At 32.0% G+C, this 17,753-nt stretch overlaps 1 protein-coding gene across 1 annotated transcript in view; it reads left to right on the forward strand.

Moving 5' to 3' along the window:
* Nucleotides 1-17,753, forward strand: part of AKAP7 (A-kinase anchoring protein 7) — a 228,146-nt gene that overhangs the window by 117,318 nt on the left and 93,075 nt on the right. Inside the window, exon 9 of the mRNA XM_051996732.1 lies at nucleotides 1,391-1,551. Within this exon, the coding sequence (XP_051852692.1) occupies nucleotides 1,391-1,551 (161 nt within the window). The remainder of the gene's footprint in view (nucleotides 1-1,390; nucleotides 1,552-17,753) is intronic.

The following is a 17,753-nucleotide window of genomic DNA, read 5'->3' on the forward strand; positions in this document are numbered from 1 at the left end:
CAGGAAGACCCATGGATGTTTTAACAAATATTGACTTAGTAGAAGTTTTAGTCTACTGACCTCACTGAAGATACAGTTCAAAAGGATAGAATTTACAAGATTTTTTAAAATAAAATAAGAACATTTTCCATTTACAAGTTCATTCTGAACTCATGAATGTGCCCCCAAAATAATTATATTGTATCTGTGTGTCCTCTAACAAGCCCATTTTCAACACTTTATAATTATTCCAGAATCAATGCTGGCTTGGGTCAGTAAGTAGGAATCATAAAGCACCCATTGATTAAAAGTTGCCAATGATTGCTCTTTCTCCCTTCTTTGACATAGAATTACACAAATAATTCACTCAAAGAAATGTAAAATAATATGATCTTGAACAGTGATGTAGTCTTGAAAGACAGTTAGCTATTTATTTACTAGATAATGCCTGCCCCCTAGTGACAGTTTTTAAAATTCACTTGAGTAAAATACATGTAAAAGGTAAGCTAGGTATACCAATACTTTTATTAATTATTAAAGACAACTATTCTTACTACAAAAACATTACAGAGCTGAAAGTGTAGAGAGTGAAATAAACTGGCTGTTATAAAAAATTTTAATAAGGAAAACGAAATGAATGAAATGGAGCAGAGCTTCCCTTTTAATTCTGGCATTCTCTGATATAGATTTGACATCCATTTTGTATCTAGAAGAAAGATTTTTCTTTAGACCATTAGAATATTGAATTTAAATTTGTGAAGGACATAAGAGATCACTTAATTCAGTCTGCTTCTTTTATAGATGAGTAAATCATGGTCCATAGAAGTTAAGAATCTTGCCCAAAGCCAAATATGATGCAAGTGGCAAAATCAGTATTTGGTATAGGTGTAGAAATAAGGTTCCATTTCTTTATCTAGTGTACTTTATAGGGGACACATTTTTGTTTATTTGGTATGTTTGGATCAATTTAATAGTGCTAGTTTGTTACATTCATCATAAGTCAGATAAATTGTAGCTTTCAATATTTTGGGCATATAATGTAAATATGTAGTCAGTAATTTTTTCTGACTTTTTTTGACAAGTCAATATTTCTGAACTCTTAAGAAATCATGAAATAATTGGTAAAAGTAATTCACTTGTATTTTTTCAATAAAAACAAAAATATTAAAAATTTAATTTACTTTTATTGTATTTGAGATCTTCATTTCGATTAGTTTTAACTTTAATGCTTATTTTTAAAGTTCAAGTTGCAATATGACCTTATGTTGAACAGTTTAATTTTTAGAAATGATTCTGAAATGAAAATATTTGACAAGTATATTAATGAATCATGCTAGATTTTATTGTAATCTCTAGAAATTATAACTTTTTCTTTATCTGATTTTTAAAATTTTTTTCTTTTTTTTAACAGAAGTATAGGTGCTCTTTTGGAAACAAAAGCATTAATAGAAGAAATATTACAAGGAAGAGATTTAAATTTACCTTTTCAAGGAATTGGTAATTTTGGAAATCAGGTTGGATTTGTGAAGTTGGCAGAAGGTGATCATGTAACTACACTTCTAGAGATAGCAGGTAAAAAAAAAAAAACCCAAAACCCTGAGTAATGGAGATTAGAAATAGCTCTAAAATTTTTCATTCAATTTTTCATTCATTCTGTTAAAATAATGGAAATCTTATCAATTAAAATCACATTAAATTATTTTTTCTATGTGATTTCAAAGGGAATCAATATAACCTTTGTTGTATAATCAAATGCGACACTATTTACTAGCCTGTGGGGAAAATAAGAAAGTGAACATCTTTTAGTTGAAGGGACCAAAAGCTTGTGTGTATATATGTATTTGTGTTTGTGTGTGTATGTGTTTTAAATGTTGGCTTAGAAGCCAAATTGATTCAGGATTAAATTGTAGAGCATAGCGATAGAAAGAGATCTGGCTTGAATTTGAAGCATGTACAGGGACATATTATGGAATAAGACTAGAAAGGTAGTTAATTAGTATCTAGACTGTAGAGACCCCGAAAAACTAGGTTGAAACATTTGTATATTATTCTGAAAGCAACAAATCACTCCTAATTCACAAGATCAGTGACATGTCTTAACCTTTGCTTTAGAAACATGAATATCTTTATAAAGAATTGCAAAGTCCTGCTATTATCTCTCATTGTGAGGTGAAAATGTTCCTAAGTTTCTGAAGGCTATCTCAGATAAACTTAAGTCTAGACAGCTTTTATCATGCCCAGAAAGGTGTCAGAGTCGTGTATTCCTAATGACAGACTGAATATGCTGTCCAAAGACCAATACAACTGATCATAGAAAAGTTCTTCACTAGTATTTGACTTCTAGGTGAATTCTTTGACCATTTCAACTCATGAAATAGATTTAAGAAGGACCCTATTTTTGTCTGGTCTTCTTCCATTTCCAGAATCATATGGAAAAGATTGGTAGGAAAGTGTGACATAATTTTTATATTGCCTATAAACATTAATTTAGACACAGTTATTCTAAATATCTGTTGATTAACAAATTGACATATTCCTGAAAGAACTGAACCACATTAGTATTGACATTCTTACATAAATAAGACCCTAAGACAAAAAAAGTTAAAGAGAAGGACAGCTATTAAATGGAAAGTTGTCTATTTTATAGGTGCTCCTTGGAAACGCACACAAAACAAGCTTTGTGGTAGAATTGATTTTATTTTGTGTCCAGAAGTAATAAGAAATATACTTTATGGAACATTATATTATTTTATCTTGACTTACTTATAAGGTTAAACATATTCTGTAGGACTCTGTGACTTCATTTTTGAAGGAGAGATGGTAAAAAGGATTCTGGAAAATAGGTTTGAGGGGGAAGTGTGAAGACTCTTGAGAAACCTTGTGTGTATTATATATGTGTATGTATTATATATATTGCATTATATTATATATGCATATATATAATATATATAATACATATATATATATATATATATATATATAATGGCTATCTTTTCTGTTTGTCTATTTGGACAAGAAATAATTGGTATTTGATGTGGGAAACATATCAAAATCAGCTTTCTTATGTGTTTTCAGGCTGTCAGTTGGTTAAGACAGAAGTCATAATTAACATCAAATTAGAAGGCAAAACATTAAAAGATGCTTCCAGCAGTTATAATAGCTTTAGTCTGATCTATTCAAATCCCCCCATAGGATTTGAACAAAGTAAAATTTACTAATCTTGCTTATCGACATTTTATAAATGTATAACTAATAAAAAACAAATACTATTATGAGGAGTCTGAGTTTAGAAATCTACTTCTTGGATTTCTAGGAATTTCTTCAATGGTCAAGGAAAGTCCTTTACCATCTTTTCAAGCAAAGTGAAATGGGAATCAATGGAAACACGGGTTTAGAATACAAACATAGCAAATTATTATTTGAATTACTTTAGAAAACAGTCAAAAAAAAAATTGGAAGTAAAACCAAAAATACAAAAATTTGATTTGAGGTCAAATTAAGTCACTGTATCCCAAGAGTATTCACAGATGAAACTAAAAGATCAACACAGAAATTGGAATGTCTGTCAGTACTTTTATAATGATCTATTTTTATTTTCAGCCACATATAAACTACCCTTTTCAGATCCTAACATTGTCCCCAGGGTAGAGAGAATATCTGATAATTGTTAACAAATACATACTTTTTTTGTTTTTATGAGATCTTTATGAGACATATTAATAGTTTCTTATTTTTTTATCCTCTCATTTCATGGTTGATTGTAATATTGCTTTTACTATCTCAATTGTTCTCTTATTTCTTCTCACTTGGCATTTTCTACCAATTCTATATATATTCTTTGAAATCATCCCTTTCATTATTTCTTAAAACATAATAGTATTTTATCATATTTATATATCATACTTGTTCAACCATTCTCCTCTTAATGGACATCCTTTTTGTTTCCAATTTTGCCACTATAAAAATAGTTGTTGTAAGTATTTTTGCGCATATATGACTTTTTACTTTTTCTTTAAGGTTTAGACCTAGTAATTGTATTCTTTATGCACAAGTCAGTAGCTTTTGGGGTATGGTAATGTAGTGCTTTTCAGAATGATTGGATCAATTCATAGATACAGCAGTAGTTCATTAGTATAATTATTCTCATCCCGTCTATCATATGCCATTTTTCTTTTCTGTCATTTTAACCTTTCTGATAGGTGTGAAATGGTACTGCAGAGTTATTTTAATTTTCATTTATTTATTTAGAGCAATTTTTTAGATAAGTATTGAAAGCCTTGATTAATTTCTCTGAAAACTGATTTATTCATATCCCTTTGCTAATTTTCATTTGGGGAGTAGCTCAGATTGGTTTTTTCCACCTAGAACACAAGGAAGTTGCCTCTCAAATTGATTGGTTTAGATCAATATGTATATATAATATATTTGGTGAATATCCTTTCCATTTAATGACCAAATTAAACTCTTTTAGGAGAAGTATTCTGTGAGTATCTCATTTCATTCCAGTCTCAAATCTGAATTTCGAGACTAGTCTAAGCCAGGCTTGGTCTACAATACATGTTTTTTAGGTCACAATAAGATTTCTTGATAAACTCAGTTCAGTGATCTAACTGTTACTAATAAAGGAGACATATGAAAGGAGACAAATAAGGATATGAATTTTTGCCAAAAATGTTCACCACTTTCATGGAATATATCTGATGTGAAGTCTGAATAAAATTGAGCTTTTCTTTAGATGGAGTTCCTCAAGATGCTACAGATGATATTATGCTGATTATATGGAGTCTTCCAGGTTTTCAGTTGATTCATGATTTTTTAAAGGAAAAAAGGTAAACAATTCATGTAGGAAACATTGAATATATGAAATGACTGTTGTCCATGTTATAATATGTAGTTGGATAAACTGTACAGCAGGTATATCAATATAACATATTTAAGACAGTGCAGACTGACAATGGGCTGCATCTAAAAATTAATAGGAGAAGCAAGTTGACTGAAATTAACTTGTGCAAGGATTTTAATAATTCCTCATTTAGGGAACCATCTTTTTAATAAAAATGTTCTCTAATCAGTGCTATAAGGTTTTGAATCTTGGAACTTCATAATCTCATCAAAGAGTTGTGGGTAATCCATAATAACATGGAAAGATGTGAGGAATGCTCAGTAAAGCTTTCATTCTGTTTTTAGGGATGACCTATGTGTGAAAAATGATAAGAGAAAGATTGTTGAAGAAATAGGATGATTGGAAAACAAAATGAGTCTATCCTGTAAAAAGATTGAAGGATAATAAATAGACTACTTGAGTGTCTCATGTTCATTATATACCAAAGGAAGACTTCATAACCTGTTGAGTGAATCATAATAAGTTTGTGACCAACACCTATAGAACAAAGGGCATGGGTAGGTTGTAATCTAAACTAATGGAGAGAAAACCCACATCCTCTGAACTCTTTGGGTCAGTTTCCTTACCTAAAAAAATGAAGAGTTTGGATTAGATCTAAAGATCTCATAAAGCTCTTAAACTATGATCATGGATCTTAAATCTACCAAAGTATTTATTTTACAGCATGATCATTAGATCAGATTCTTCTTTCTGTCTCTGTTCTCTGCAGCATATGTTAACATAATTCTTTATCATTGTGATGCTCTTTTCATTTGTGATCCTCAAATTAGCACCAGAGGATGACATGACCAAGTGTCCTATGAAATTGTTTCTTGTTGATTTTGAGGACACAATAAACAATCTACTTGACTCTACAGAACCTGTGTGCTATCCTTCCTTGTGTTTGGCTTTGGTTTTCATTTATAGTGAGGGTGTCCATGTTACAGTGGTTCGTAAGTTCACTTACAGGATTTTAGACAAAGTTCATTCACATGCTGACAACTAACTTAGTGTTTATGGGCTCTATTAAAATGGTATTTCTCACCACTTTCTGTTCCCTTTTACAACATTGCCACCATTATTACAATCAGAGTAGGTATTTACAAGAGGCTATTTTGAGGGTCACTGCAATATAGTGGAAAGTTAGAAGATATGAGATCAAATCCTGAATTAAAACATTGTGTGACCAGTAGCCATTTAGCTTCAAGAATTTCAAATTTTTGAACCAGAGAGCAGAGTTGATAATATTTGAATTATTCAGGAAAGTGCTATTATATGAGTTTCCGTTTTGCATTTTTTCTTTGCTTTATAGATTTGAAGAATGCTTTAATTAGTAGTTAACTTACTAGTAATGAACCTCACTGAACTGGACTAGGCTGTCATTTTTCTTTTCATTCATATTCATATTCACTCATTCAACAAATAATTATCAAATGTTTATAGGGTAGTACTATGTTAGAATACGGAGGTTACAAATAAATATTTGTTGGCCTCAAGAAATTTCTTCTGCTACATTTGGTGTATGCAATGGTAAGTCAAATGTCTGTATAACTCGAGAAAAAAACCCTTTTTAGAATGTTTTCTGTTCCCAATATTCTACGTAATCAGTCTTTTAAAGGTTAACATTGATATTATGTTAATTCTGATAGCCTTTACTTAGTCTTTGTCCTTCTTGTCTACTTGTAGCTTGGTATTGTTAACTATACCTTTTTCTTAGATAGTCTTTCCTTCTTTCTTAATTCTTTATTGAACTAGATATTCCTTTTTCTATTTATCTTCATTTGCACAGTACATTTTCCATTCCTGTCATTCCTTCTTACCCCATTTTCAACTTTCTAAGGCCTTTTCTTCCTTCAAGTCTCAGATAAGATACCACTTCCTCTGAAAGACCTTCCTTAATACTCCTAAGTGTTAGTACTACCTTATAGTTTTTTGCCTATGTTTAAGACCTCAACATCCTTCATGTTTTTCATAATCCTTTCTCTTTGCATTTATCCCTCTGCCTTAGACTGCTTAAATCTATTCTTCCTCTTTATAGTTTTGCAGCTGATCCTGGGAGTCCTCTTTAATCCCTTCATAGAAGCCTTAACAAGGAGTTAGATGGGGGATAGGTGAATCACTTCCTTGTTGAATTGGCTGTAGCTTCTTGTAGATTGTGATGTTTTGATTGACATATCAGTCCTTTGTGAGGCTTTTTCAACCAAGTCATATAGTGGTAATGTTGACTTCTATGACAGCTCAGATACTGCTGCCACCAATTCTGCGCTTCTGGTTTTTGGTGGGACTTTGAGATGATTTTAATAGATTTCTTGGTTTTGTCATTTATCCCAATCTTTCCATCTTAGAATATTCACTTCCCTGTAATCAAGAAAATCATGAATACAAAAAATACAAGAAACTTAGGTATTATAACTTCACAGATATAATGGCTGAGTATGCTCCTTACCTATCTAGTGTCTGGCATCAAATTCTCCTAACTTTAAATATTCTAGAAAAGAGAGCAACTCAGTTTTTAGCTTAGCAGCAAATTAAAATTTTTATTATGAAATAATATGCTAACAGAAAACAAAGAATACCTTTATATGCTTTGTTGTGGGAGTTGAGTAAGAATGTCTCCTTCCATTGACCACGGCATAATTAAGGATTAGGATCTCACCTATTTTTAGGTATGTGTGTGTATATGCATTCAGATATATGAGTGAATGAATAAACACATAGTGTGTATGTGTGACATATAAGTGTCTGGTACTGGATCGGGTGCTATTGTTCTTTACTTTTTTATCTTTTTTGTTGAATATTTCTCTTTCCCTCTGATGACAGGGAGGGAGAATCAGGAGTCTCAGAGGAGTTATAAGCCATCTCTGGCAGTGACATGCAATGTCTTCCATCCATCAGTTCTTTTCACTGATATGGCCCAACAAATTGAAAGCCTTACCAGTACTCATTGCATGTGAATATTCTGAAATATGTGGTATAGTAGAAAGATTGTTGCATTTGGAGTCAGGAGGACTAGAAAATAAATCTGCTACTCTGTGACATTAGGCAAATACATTACTGTCTCTTACCTTCATGTTTTTTCATCTTTCAAATTGGAGAGATTGAACAAGGTAACCTCAGAGGTTTTTTTTTTTTTTTTTTTAACTCTAAAACTCTGATCTTAAGAAAATACTAATGACTGATCATAGAATCATTTCCATTTCAACTCTACTTCTACCCTGATCATTAGAAAATACTCATTAATCAAATCAGTGCATCTTGGAACTACGATTTCATTTCTGTGGGTTATAGCAAGAATAGATGTACCAAAAAACATCCCTTTGAAATGCAAGGGCTAACTCTACCTTCTACATATTGGTCCTTAGGGATAGTGAATTCTTATTTTAATGGATGATACAGAATATTTAGTTCACCACATTCATTTTGGCATATCGTACAAACACTGGACAAGTTGTTTCCTTGTTGTAGATTGTGGTGTCTCAGTTTATTCTGGATTGGCTCTTCCAGGTTGCTTTTTGGGTGTATGGGAATATTATTTGATTTGGCTATTGGAACTCTGGTATGGTTTTCTGACTTTTTAAGATCTCACATGATATTATTCTAAAGGAAAGAAGACAGACAGAAAGTAGTCCCATCTTGGGTAAAGGTTTGAATACAGGAAGTCATATCCTCACTGACCTCATGAAAATTCTGAATGATAGGTCTGGAGTCTTCTTTCACACCCAGATGTCCTAAGCGGTTATTTTCCTTATTTAAATGTAGCTAGGGAGGAAAAGATTGATTTGACTGATTAGTGGCTTGATAGCCAATCAAGAGATTGTTCTTCTAGCTAACATAATTTGACAAGCATCAGTCTTAGAATAGCCCAAGTTTTGAAATGGAGATCTGAATTACTCCATCCCCCATCACTGAGATCTTCCATAAGGAGACTTACTAAATATGTATGTTCCTAGGGCTTGGCCATGATTGGCTAGTTTCCCTATTGCATATCTTTTAAAGGTAATTGCATCCTTTTGAGAAATCTCAGGCTTATAGCATTTTAAAGGAAAGTCAGAATATGAAGAAAAGATAATCAGGATGCAGCTATGTTGGATAGACTATGTACAGATTTGTCTAAAGAACTTGATTTGAATCTTGATTCTGTTAGCGACAGTCTTTTTGATCTTAGACAAGTTATTTCACCTGTCTAAGCTGGGGTGGGGAAGGGAGAAAGAGGAGGAGGGATTATCCGTCACATGAGAAAGAGAAGTTTATATCACTAGAATTCTTTTTATGGCCAGAATTCTATGATCCTTATTATTGTATTATGTACCCTTTTATGTACTCAAAATCATTTATATTATTTCTTCCATCTGCCTTCCATGCCTAACATCTTTTGTCTCATTACCGATCCATTTGTATTCTTTTGTTTTTTAATTTAAGGTTTGTTGCCTTTTTTGTTTTGATAAAACATCTAGAAAAGTCTGGGTTCTTCATTAAGAAACTTATGCCCCCAGTCAAGCATATTCCATGTGTACTTTCCAAGAACATATAAAAGAAGAAAATACCAGGCTTAGGTCTTCTTTTATTAAAAGATCTCTGAACTCAAGAAATATTTCTTGTTAATCATTCATTGTTCTTATAGATCATTCAAAGATTGCTTACAACATCTAGAATTCCATCCATTCCTTGAAAATGTTCCCTCAAAGAGGGTTTCCAGTATTGATGAAAGAATCTTTGTACTCTGGGGAATTTGAAATCAAATCATGCTTTATGGACAGTCACCAAAGCATTTTGATATGTTAGCAAAGATCAGTTACAGTGGTAATGCTTTAATTGTCCTCATGAGGCCACATATGTTGAAGTACTGTTGTCTCTAAACTACTATAGTATTTTATATGCATTCATCACATTTCTCAAAAGTCATAGTGAAAGTTTAAGTTTTAATAGCTATATGCACATTTGTTCACATGTATATATGTTTACATACAAATATACAGATAATATACAAATGCTTATATATGTATATATTTATAAATTATGACTGTACACACATATATGTATGTATATGTACATCAAACTCCCATTTATGAGGACAAGCAGAAAGCTCACATGAATGGGAATTTACTTTTGTTTTATATTTATGTAAAAGAAAAAATGATAAGCAAACTGATACTGTATTAAAATGGAATTTTACATGGTAATTAATGTAAATATTAATAGTGTAAATCATTTAATTCAGATCTCTCATTTTACATTGAAATAAAGGCAATGCTACATTTTTATCATATAGTTATGTTAATATATTGAGAATGATGATCTCAAGACTTTTAGTGATTAATATAATTTTAGTATAAATTTATTGTATTTCTAAAAATCAGTATATATGCAGATGATAAGGACTCCTAAGTGAGAAAATTCCTTATGCTAATAAAAGTTGGCACTTTATTTGGAAATCTTAAAAGAATTGTATAGTGTACTGAGAAGCTTAAATGATTTTTCTAGCTCAGAAGAATCAAGATGGTTAAGTAACAGCAAGAAGTGTAGCTTGGAGTCTGCATCATACCTCTTCTAGAGGTAGCCCTCTAGATCCTCTAGATCTAGAGACCTAGAAAACACACAAAACTGATGGAAAAGCCAAAACAAAGTCATTAAGTTATTTTGTTAGCTCTGATAAGATTAAGAAAACAGAGAGAATTGCAGATGCTTGGGATGAGGACTACTTAGGAATTTCCCAGTTCCAGTGCCCAGAGATTGAAAGAGCTGAGTTTGGGCATCAGGGCAGGAAGCACTGGGACAAGAAGAAGTCTCAGGGGATACAGCCCAAGATAGGAATATATACCATCTGACAGCTCTGTCTCATACTACCCAATTCAGGGTTATAAAGTCAGAGTGTAATTGAGGAGGGGACTGACGTGTCTCTAGCAATGGTAAATTGGTTGTGGTCATGTTTTCTAGTTTCGTCCTTTGAGAAACAAGTTCAGAAGCAAATTGTAGTTGTGCGTCTCTGATCCCAGGAGGAGATCAGGGACTCAATTCTAATCTCTAGGCTCAGGCTAAAGATTATAGAAGAATAACCATTCTGGAATTCCATCCCAAAGGAGAACCTTCAGTAAGCTCTTCTGAATTTGGAGGGCCTTCCAGTGAGTCACTTGTGGCTGTCCAGCAATAATCCTATTAAAACTTCCAACTAAGGTAAAATTAACAGATTCAAACCTAGATTAGGAGCTTATAGAAGTCAGTTGAGAAAGGTATTGAGTAGATGTGGTCCCAGATCACATCACTTTGGAAAGCACTGAAAGTTTACACTTTCTTAATCTGAATTGTTAAAATGGTAAAACACAAAAGCACAGACACTCAGCCCAGACATTCTTCTAGAAATGCATAGAACCCAATCTTAACATAAAATCCAAAGTCAAGTGGAATAGAAGAAAGACCAAATTAAAAATAAGAATCTTACCATAAAGAACTATTGCAGAAGCAAGGAAATTTATATCACAAACTCAGAAGAAAAAAATCGCTCAAAAACTTCTTTAAGCAAAGCTTTAAGGAAAAAATGCAGCTTGATTGTAAGTCCAGCCAGAAGTTTTGCAAGAGCTAAAGCATCAATTTTTAAAAAGGACTAAAATTGATTTTTAAAATCAAATTAGAGTTGAGGAAAAATAAGAAAAGTGAGAGTTATCAAAGAAAAGAGAATCAGCAGCTTGGAACAAGAGATCAAATTAATTTCTTAAAAATTGTAATTGACCAAATGACTCCTGAGACAACAAGGAATACTGAAACAGAGTCAAAAGATGAAAAGATAGAAAATGTAAAGTATCTCATAACAGAAAAAATAAGATCTCATTAGCTAACTTGATTAAAAAAAGAAAGATGAAACCAAATAATCAGAATCAAAAATAAAAAAGGTTAATTTGCAAGCAATAATAAAGGAGTTTAAATAAAGTTATTAGTAGCTATTTCATCCAACAGCACATTAATGAAACAATCTTAACTGAAATGGATAAATATTTACAAAAATCTATAAATTGCTCATAACATAAAAACAGAAAACCAAGTGCTTTAATGAGGTGATTTTGGGAGAAATTGAATAAGTTCCCAGATGAGCTCCCAAATGAAAACCGTGATACTAGATGGATGTATAAGGAAATTCTGCTAAACATTTGAAGAACAATGAATTCCAATAGTACAAAAATTCTGGGATAAGAATTGCTTGACAAAACTTGCTGGGAAAACTGGAAAACAATAGGGTATAATGTAGGTATAAAGTAACATCTCACACCATATACCAAGAAAAAGTCAAAATGGGTAAAAGATTTAAACATTTGCATAATTAAATAAAGAGAGCAAGAAATAGTATACCTACTAGATCTATGGAGTAGGATAGAATTCATGAGCAAACAAGGGATAGAGAGCATTAGAAAATGCAAAATAGTTAATTTTGATTATATTAAGTTAAAAGACTTTTGCACAAACAAAACCAATGTAGCAAAGATTGGAAGGAAAGCAGAAAGCTGGGAAACACTTTACAATGTCTCTGATAAAGGCCTCATTTCTTAAATATATAGAGACAACTGAGTTAGTTTATAAGAATATAACCCATTCTGTATTTGATAAATGGCCAAAGGATGTAACAGAAGTTTTGAGGTGAAGAAATCAAAACTCTCTATAGTCATGTGAAGCTCTCTAAACCACTTTTGATTAAAGAAGTTCATATTAAAACAGCTCCAAGAGGCTACCTTATGAATTAATGAAAAAAAAATCAAATGAAGGTAGCCTACCTGTACCAGATCTAAAATTATATTATAAAACAGCAGTTACTAAAACCATCTGGTATTGGCTAAGAAATAGACTAGTTGATCAATGGAATAGGTTAGGTTCAAAGGACGAAACAGCCAATAACTTTAATAATCTAGTGTTTGACAAATCCAAAGACCCCAGTTTTGGGGATAAGAATGCATTATTTGACAAAAATTGTTGGGAAAATTGGAAATTAGTATGGCAGAAACTCGGCATTGACCCACACTTAACACCATACACCAAGATAAGGTCAAAATGGGTTCATGACTTAGACATAAAGAATGAGATTATAAATAAATTGTAAGAGCATAGGATAGTTTACCTCTCAGACCTGTGGAAGAGGGCGTAATTTATGACCAAAGAAGAACTAGAGATCACTAATGACCACAACATAGAAAATTTTGATTATATCAAATTGAAAAGTTTTTGTACAAACAAAACAAATGCAGACAAGATTAGAAGGGAAACAATAAACTGGGAAAACATTTTTACAGTCAAAGGTTCTGATAAAGGCCTCATCTCCAAAATATATAGAGAATTGACTCTAATTTATAAGAAATCAAGCCATTCTCCAATTGATAAATGGTCAAAGGATATGAACAGACAATTCTCAGATGAAGAAATTGAAACTATTTATAGTCATATGAAAATATGCTCCAAGTCATTATTAATCAGAGAAATGCAAATTAAGACCACTCTGAGATAGCACTACACACCTGTCAGACTGACTAGAATGACAGGGAAAGATAATGCGGAATGTTGGAGGGGATGTGGGAAAACAGGGACACTGATACATTGTTGGTGGAACTGTGAACACATCCAGCCATTCTGGAGAGCAATTTGGAACTATGTTCAAAAAGTTATCAAATTGTGCATACCCTTTGATCCAGCAGTGTTTCTACTGGGCTTATACCCCAAAGAGATACTAAAGAAAGGAAAGGGACCTGTATGTGCCAAAATGTTTGTGGCAGCCCTGTTTGTAGTGGCTAGAAACTGGAAAATGAAAGGATGCCCATCAATTGGAGAATGGCTGGGTAAATTGTGGTATATGAATGTTATGGAATGTTATTGTTCTGTAAGGAATGACCAGCAGGATGAATACAGAGAGGCTTGGAGAGACCTATGTGAATGGATGCTAAGTGAAATGAGCAGAACAGGAGATCATTAGATACCTCAACAACAATGCTGTATGAGGATGTATTCTGATGGAAGTGGATCTCTTCGCTAAAGAGAGCTAAGTCAGTTTCAATTGATCAAGAATGGACAGAAGCAGCTACACCCAAAGAAAGAACACTGGGAAATGAATATAAACTGCTTGCATTTTTGTTTTTCTTCCTGGGTTATTTATACCTTCTGAATCCAATTCTCCCTGTGCAACAAGAGAACTGTTTGGTTCTGCAAACATATATTGAATCTAAGATATACTGTAACATATTTAACGTATATAGGACTGCTTGCCATCTGGGGGAGAGGGTGGAGGGAGAGAGGGGAAAAATTGGAACAGAAGTGAGTGCAAGGGATAATGTAAAAAATTACCCTGGCATGGGTTCTGTCAATAAAAAGTTATTTAAAAAAATAAATAAATAAACTTAGTTCGATGACCTTGAAAAAAAAAAAAAAGAGACTACCTTATAGCTATCAGATTGGCTAATATGACAAGAAAAGGAAAATAAAAAATGTTGAGAGAATATGTAAAAAATAGTTCAATAATGTACTGTTGGTGGAGTTATGACCTTATCCACTATTCTGGAGAGAAATTTGGAACAATGCCCAAAAGGCTATAAAATTCTGCACATCCTTAAACCCAGCAATGCCACTACTATGTTTGTATCCCAAAGGGATTTTTAAAAAGAGAGAGAAAAGAACTTATATGTGCAAAAATGTTTACAGTAGTTTTTTTGTGATTGCAAAATATTGGAAATTGAGGGGATGCCCATGTAATTGGGGAATGGTTGAACAAGTTATGGTTATATGAGTGTAATGGAATACTGTTGTTCAAAAGAAATGAATAGGCAGGTTTCAGAAAGACTTGTATGAATTGATACAAAGTGAAATGAGCAGAATCAGAAAAACATTGTATGTAGTATCAGTAGCATTGTGTGATGACTAAATATAAATAACTTAGTTCTTCTCAGCAGCTCAATAATCCAACACAATTTCAAAGGATTTATGATGAAAGATGCTGTGTGTATCCAGATAAAGAACTGGTTAACTCTGAATACAGATTGAAGCATACTTTTCACTTTTTTTTCTTTTTAATATTTCTTTTTTTTACATCAGTGACTAATATGGAAATGTTTTACATACATGCACATATATAACCTTTATCAAATTGTTTAACATTTTAGGGGGAAGGGAGGAAGAAAAATCTGGAACTCAAAGTCTAGTAAAAATGAATACTAAAAATTGTCTTTGACATTTAATTGAGAAAAAGACGCAATATAAAAAAAAATTCTATGCCATTACTAACCAAAGTACCAAAGGTTTACTTTATAAAGGTAAAAAAATTTATAACAAGACAATCTCTTAAATGTGTATATCATTTGTACATTAATGTGACCTCACAAATTAGAGCATCAAGGAAGTTATTACCTGCTGGTTCAATGAATGAGAGAAAAATTCATGACAAAACAAGAATTAGACTCATAAATGATAAAACTGACAATTGCATAAAATTAAAATATTTTACACAAATAAGATAAGGTAGCTAAAATTAGAAGTAGGAAATTTGCAAAACAAAGCAAAAATTTCTCTAATAAAGATCTTTTTTCTAATTTGAACAGAATTAAAATTATAAGAATAAACACCATATTGTAAATGATGGAAGGCTATGAGTAGGCAGTTTTCAGATGAAGAAACTGAAACTATCAATAGTTATATTTTGTTTTAAAAAATGCTCTAATTACCAACAATTAAAGAAATACAAATAAAGTGAACTCTTAGTTAACACCTCACACCAATCAGAAGGACAAATTGACAAATGCTAGAGGGGCTATGGAGGAAAAGGCACTTTAATGCACTGATAATAGAGCTGTGAATTGGACCAGTTTTTCTGGAAAGCAGTTTGGAGCTATGCCTTCCCAGTTATTAAACTATATATGCCTGTTAGTCCAAGGACATTTCTAATATAGTTAAAAGAGATCAAAGAAAGAAGAAAAAGTCTCATGTACATAACAATATTTTTAGCAGTTCTTTGTGTCTAGGCAAAGAATTGGAAGTTATGGGGGGATGCTTACAAGTGGAGAATAGCTGAAGAAGTTATGGTATGTGAGTGGGAGGGAATGCTATTGTCCAGGAAGAAATAATGAAAGGAAGGGCTTTAAAAAAAAAAAAAACAAACCTGGGAATATTTATATTAATTAATGCAATGCAAATGACTAGAACAAATAGAGTAGTTTATATAATAGTAGTAATAATGTTATGTTTTTGATATATCGAGTTTCAGTTAACCTATTGAATATACACTTGGAAATGTCCAATAGACAATTGATGACGTAGGGCTATAGATCAGAAGATAGTGTAGTTGGATTTATAGATCTTTGTTTTGAGATGATCACTAAGAAACAGGATTCAGAGAAAAATTAGAAAGGGACCTAGGGCAGAGTCTTAGAGTGGGACTCAGTCAATAATCATCCAACACAAGAGAATAAGGAATGGTCAGGCAGGTAGAATAAAGAACTAGTGAGAAAAAAGAAATTTCAAGAGAATCTTAGGAGGAAGACTTAGTTAACAGTAATATGCTATAGTAACTGCTATAGAAAGATCAAGAAAGAAAAGAAATTAGAAAAAGTGTTGGATTTGGCAAATAATAAATCATTTGATAATTTTGGATTGTTTTAGATGAATAATGAGATCATTGGGAGATGCTGAAAATGAGTGAGAATAGAGGAAGAAAAAACAAAATATCCAGCTAGCTTTTTCTTAGAATTGGTGTGTGAAAAGGAAGAGGGATATAGGATGATAGCTTGAGAACAAGAGGAGTGGTAAAGTATTTCTGAAACTAGATATCCCTATGATCTAATCAGTTTCTCTATTGATTAGTCTTCTCATATAGAGATCTTTCCCTTCTGTAGAATTTTTGTCCATGTCTTATTTTTAAGAAAATTCCATATAGATATATGCTAATATTTATTATCTAATCTGTTCCACTGCTTTAATAGCCTTCCTCTAGTTCTCTAATATTTCTTGAATTACTAATTTTTTCTATTCATCTTTTTCATCTTGTTATATATTATTCTTCTCTGTGCATTCTTTGATCTATCTGTACAGCTTTAGTTTCTCTTAATTTCACATCCCCTGACTCTCTCATCTTCTTGCTTTTGTACTGGATATCTATTGGTGGAATGCCCTTCTTCTTTCCCTCTGGAAATCCCTGTTTTCTTTCAAAACTCATTTTCAACCCCTTATGTAGAAAACTTCTCACTTCTCTCAGGTGCTTTAGCATTTTGTTTTAAGATTACCTTCCATGTGCTTGGGCATATTTTGTATGTAACTTTATTTACATGCCTTTCCCCCAGTATTGGAATGTAATCTCCTTGAGCATAGGAATTTCTTTTGCCTTTTTCTGCATCCACAGGGCTTAGTTAGGTCAGTGTTTAGTATGTAGGAGACATTTAATAAATGCTTGTTGATTGAATAATTTCCTATATAATTATTCCAACTTGTCTAATCCCACATCATCCTTGAGATGTTGAGATAATATTTATGTTAAAAGGATATGATTTTGTGGCAGATAAAAGTGTGGGATTATTTAAACCTGTAAACAATTTCCCAATTATGATTTAGTCCACTTTTAATTCAACTTTGGGTCCAGTTTGCTGTCCAACTCTGATGCCGTTACCAAATATTTTACTTGAAACTTTATATAGGTATTTTAAGAAGTTATTCAAAAAACTCTTATACTTACTCTTCTCTTTCTGACTAAATATTAAATTTATTTAATTTTACACATTTTGTTGAATACAAATAATATTTTATTTAAACAAATTATAACTTGAAAAGTATTTATAATTATCATACACATAATTTTGATGTTGAACTTTTTTATTTTAGCAAAGATTTGTAATATTTGGTTCAACCACAAAGAATTTTAAATCCAGTTCTATATTAAGTTTAT

Source organism: Antechinus flavipes, chromosome 4, assembly GCF_016432865.1.
Source record: "Antechinus flavipes isolate AdamAnt ecotype Samford, QLD, Australia chromosome 4, AdamAnt_v2, whole genome shotgun sequence".
In the NCBI taxonomy this organism is placed as follows: domain Eukaryota; kingdom Metazoa; phylum Chordata; class Mammalia; order Dasyuromorphia; family Dasyuridae; genus Antechinus; species Antechinus flavipes.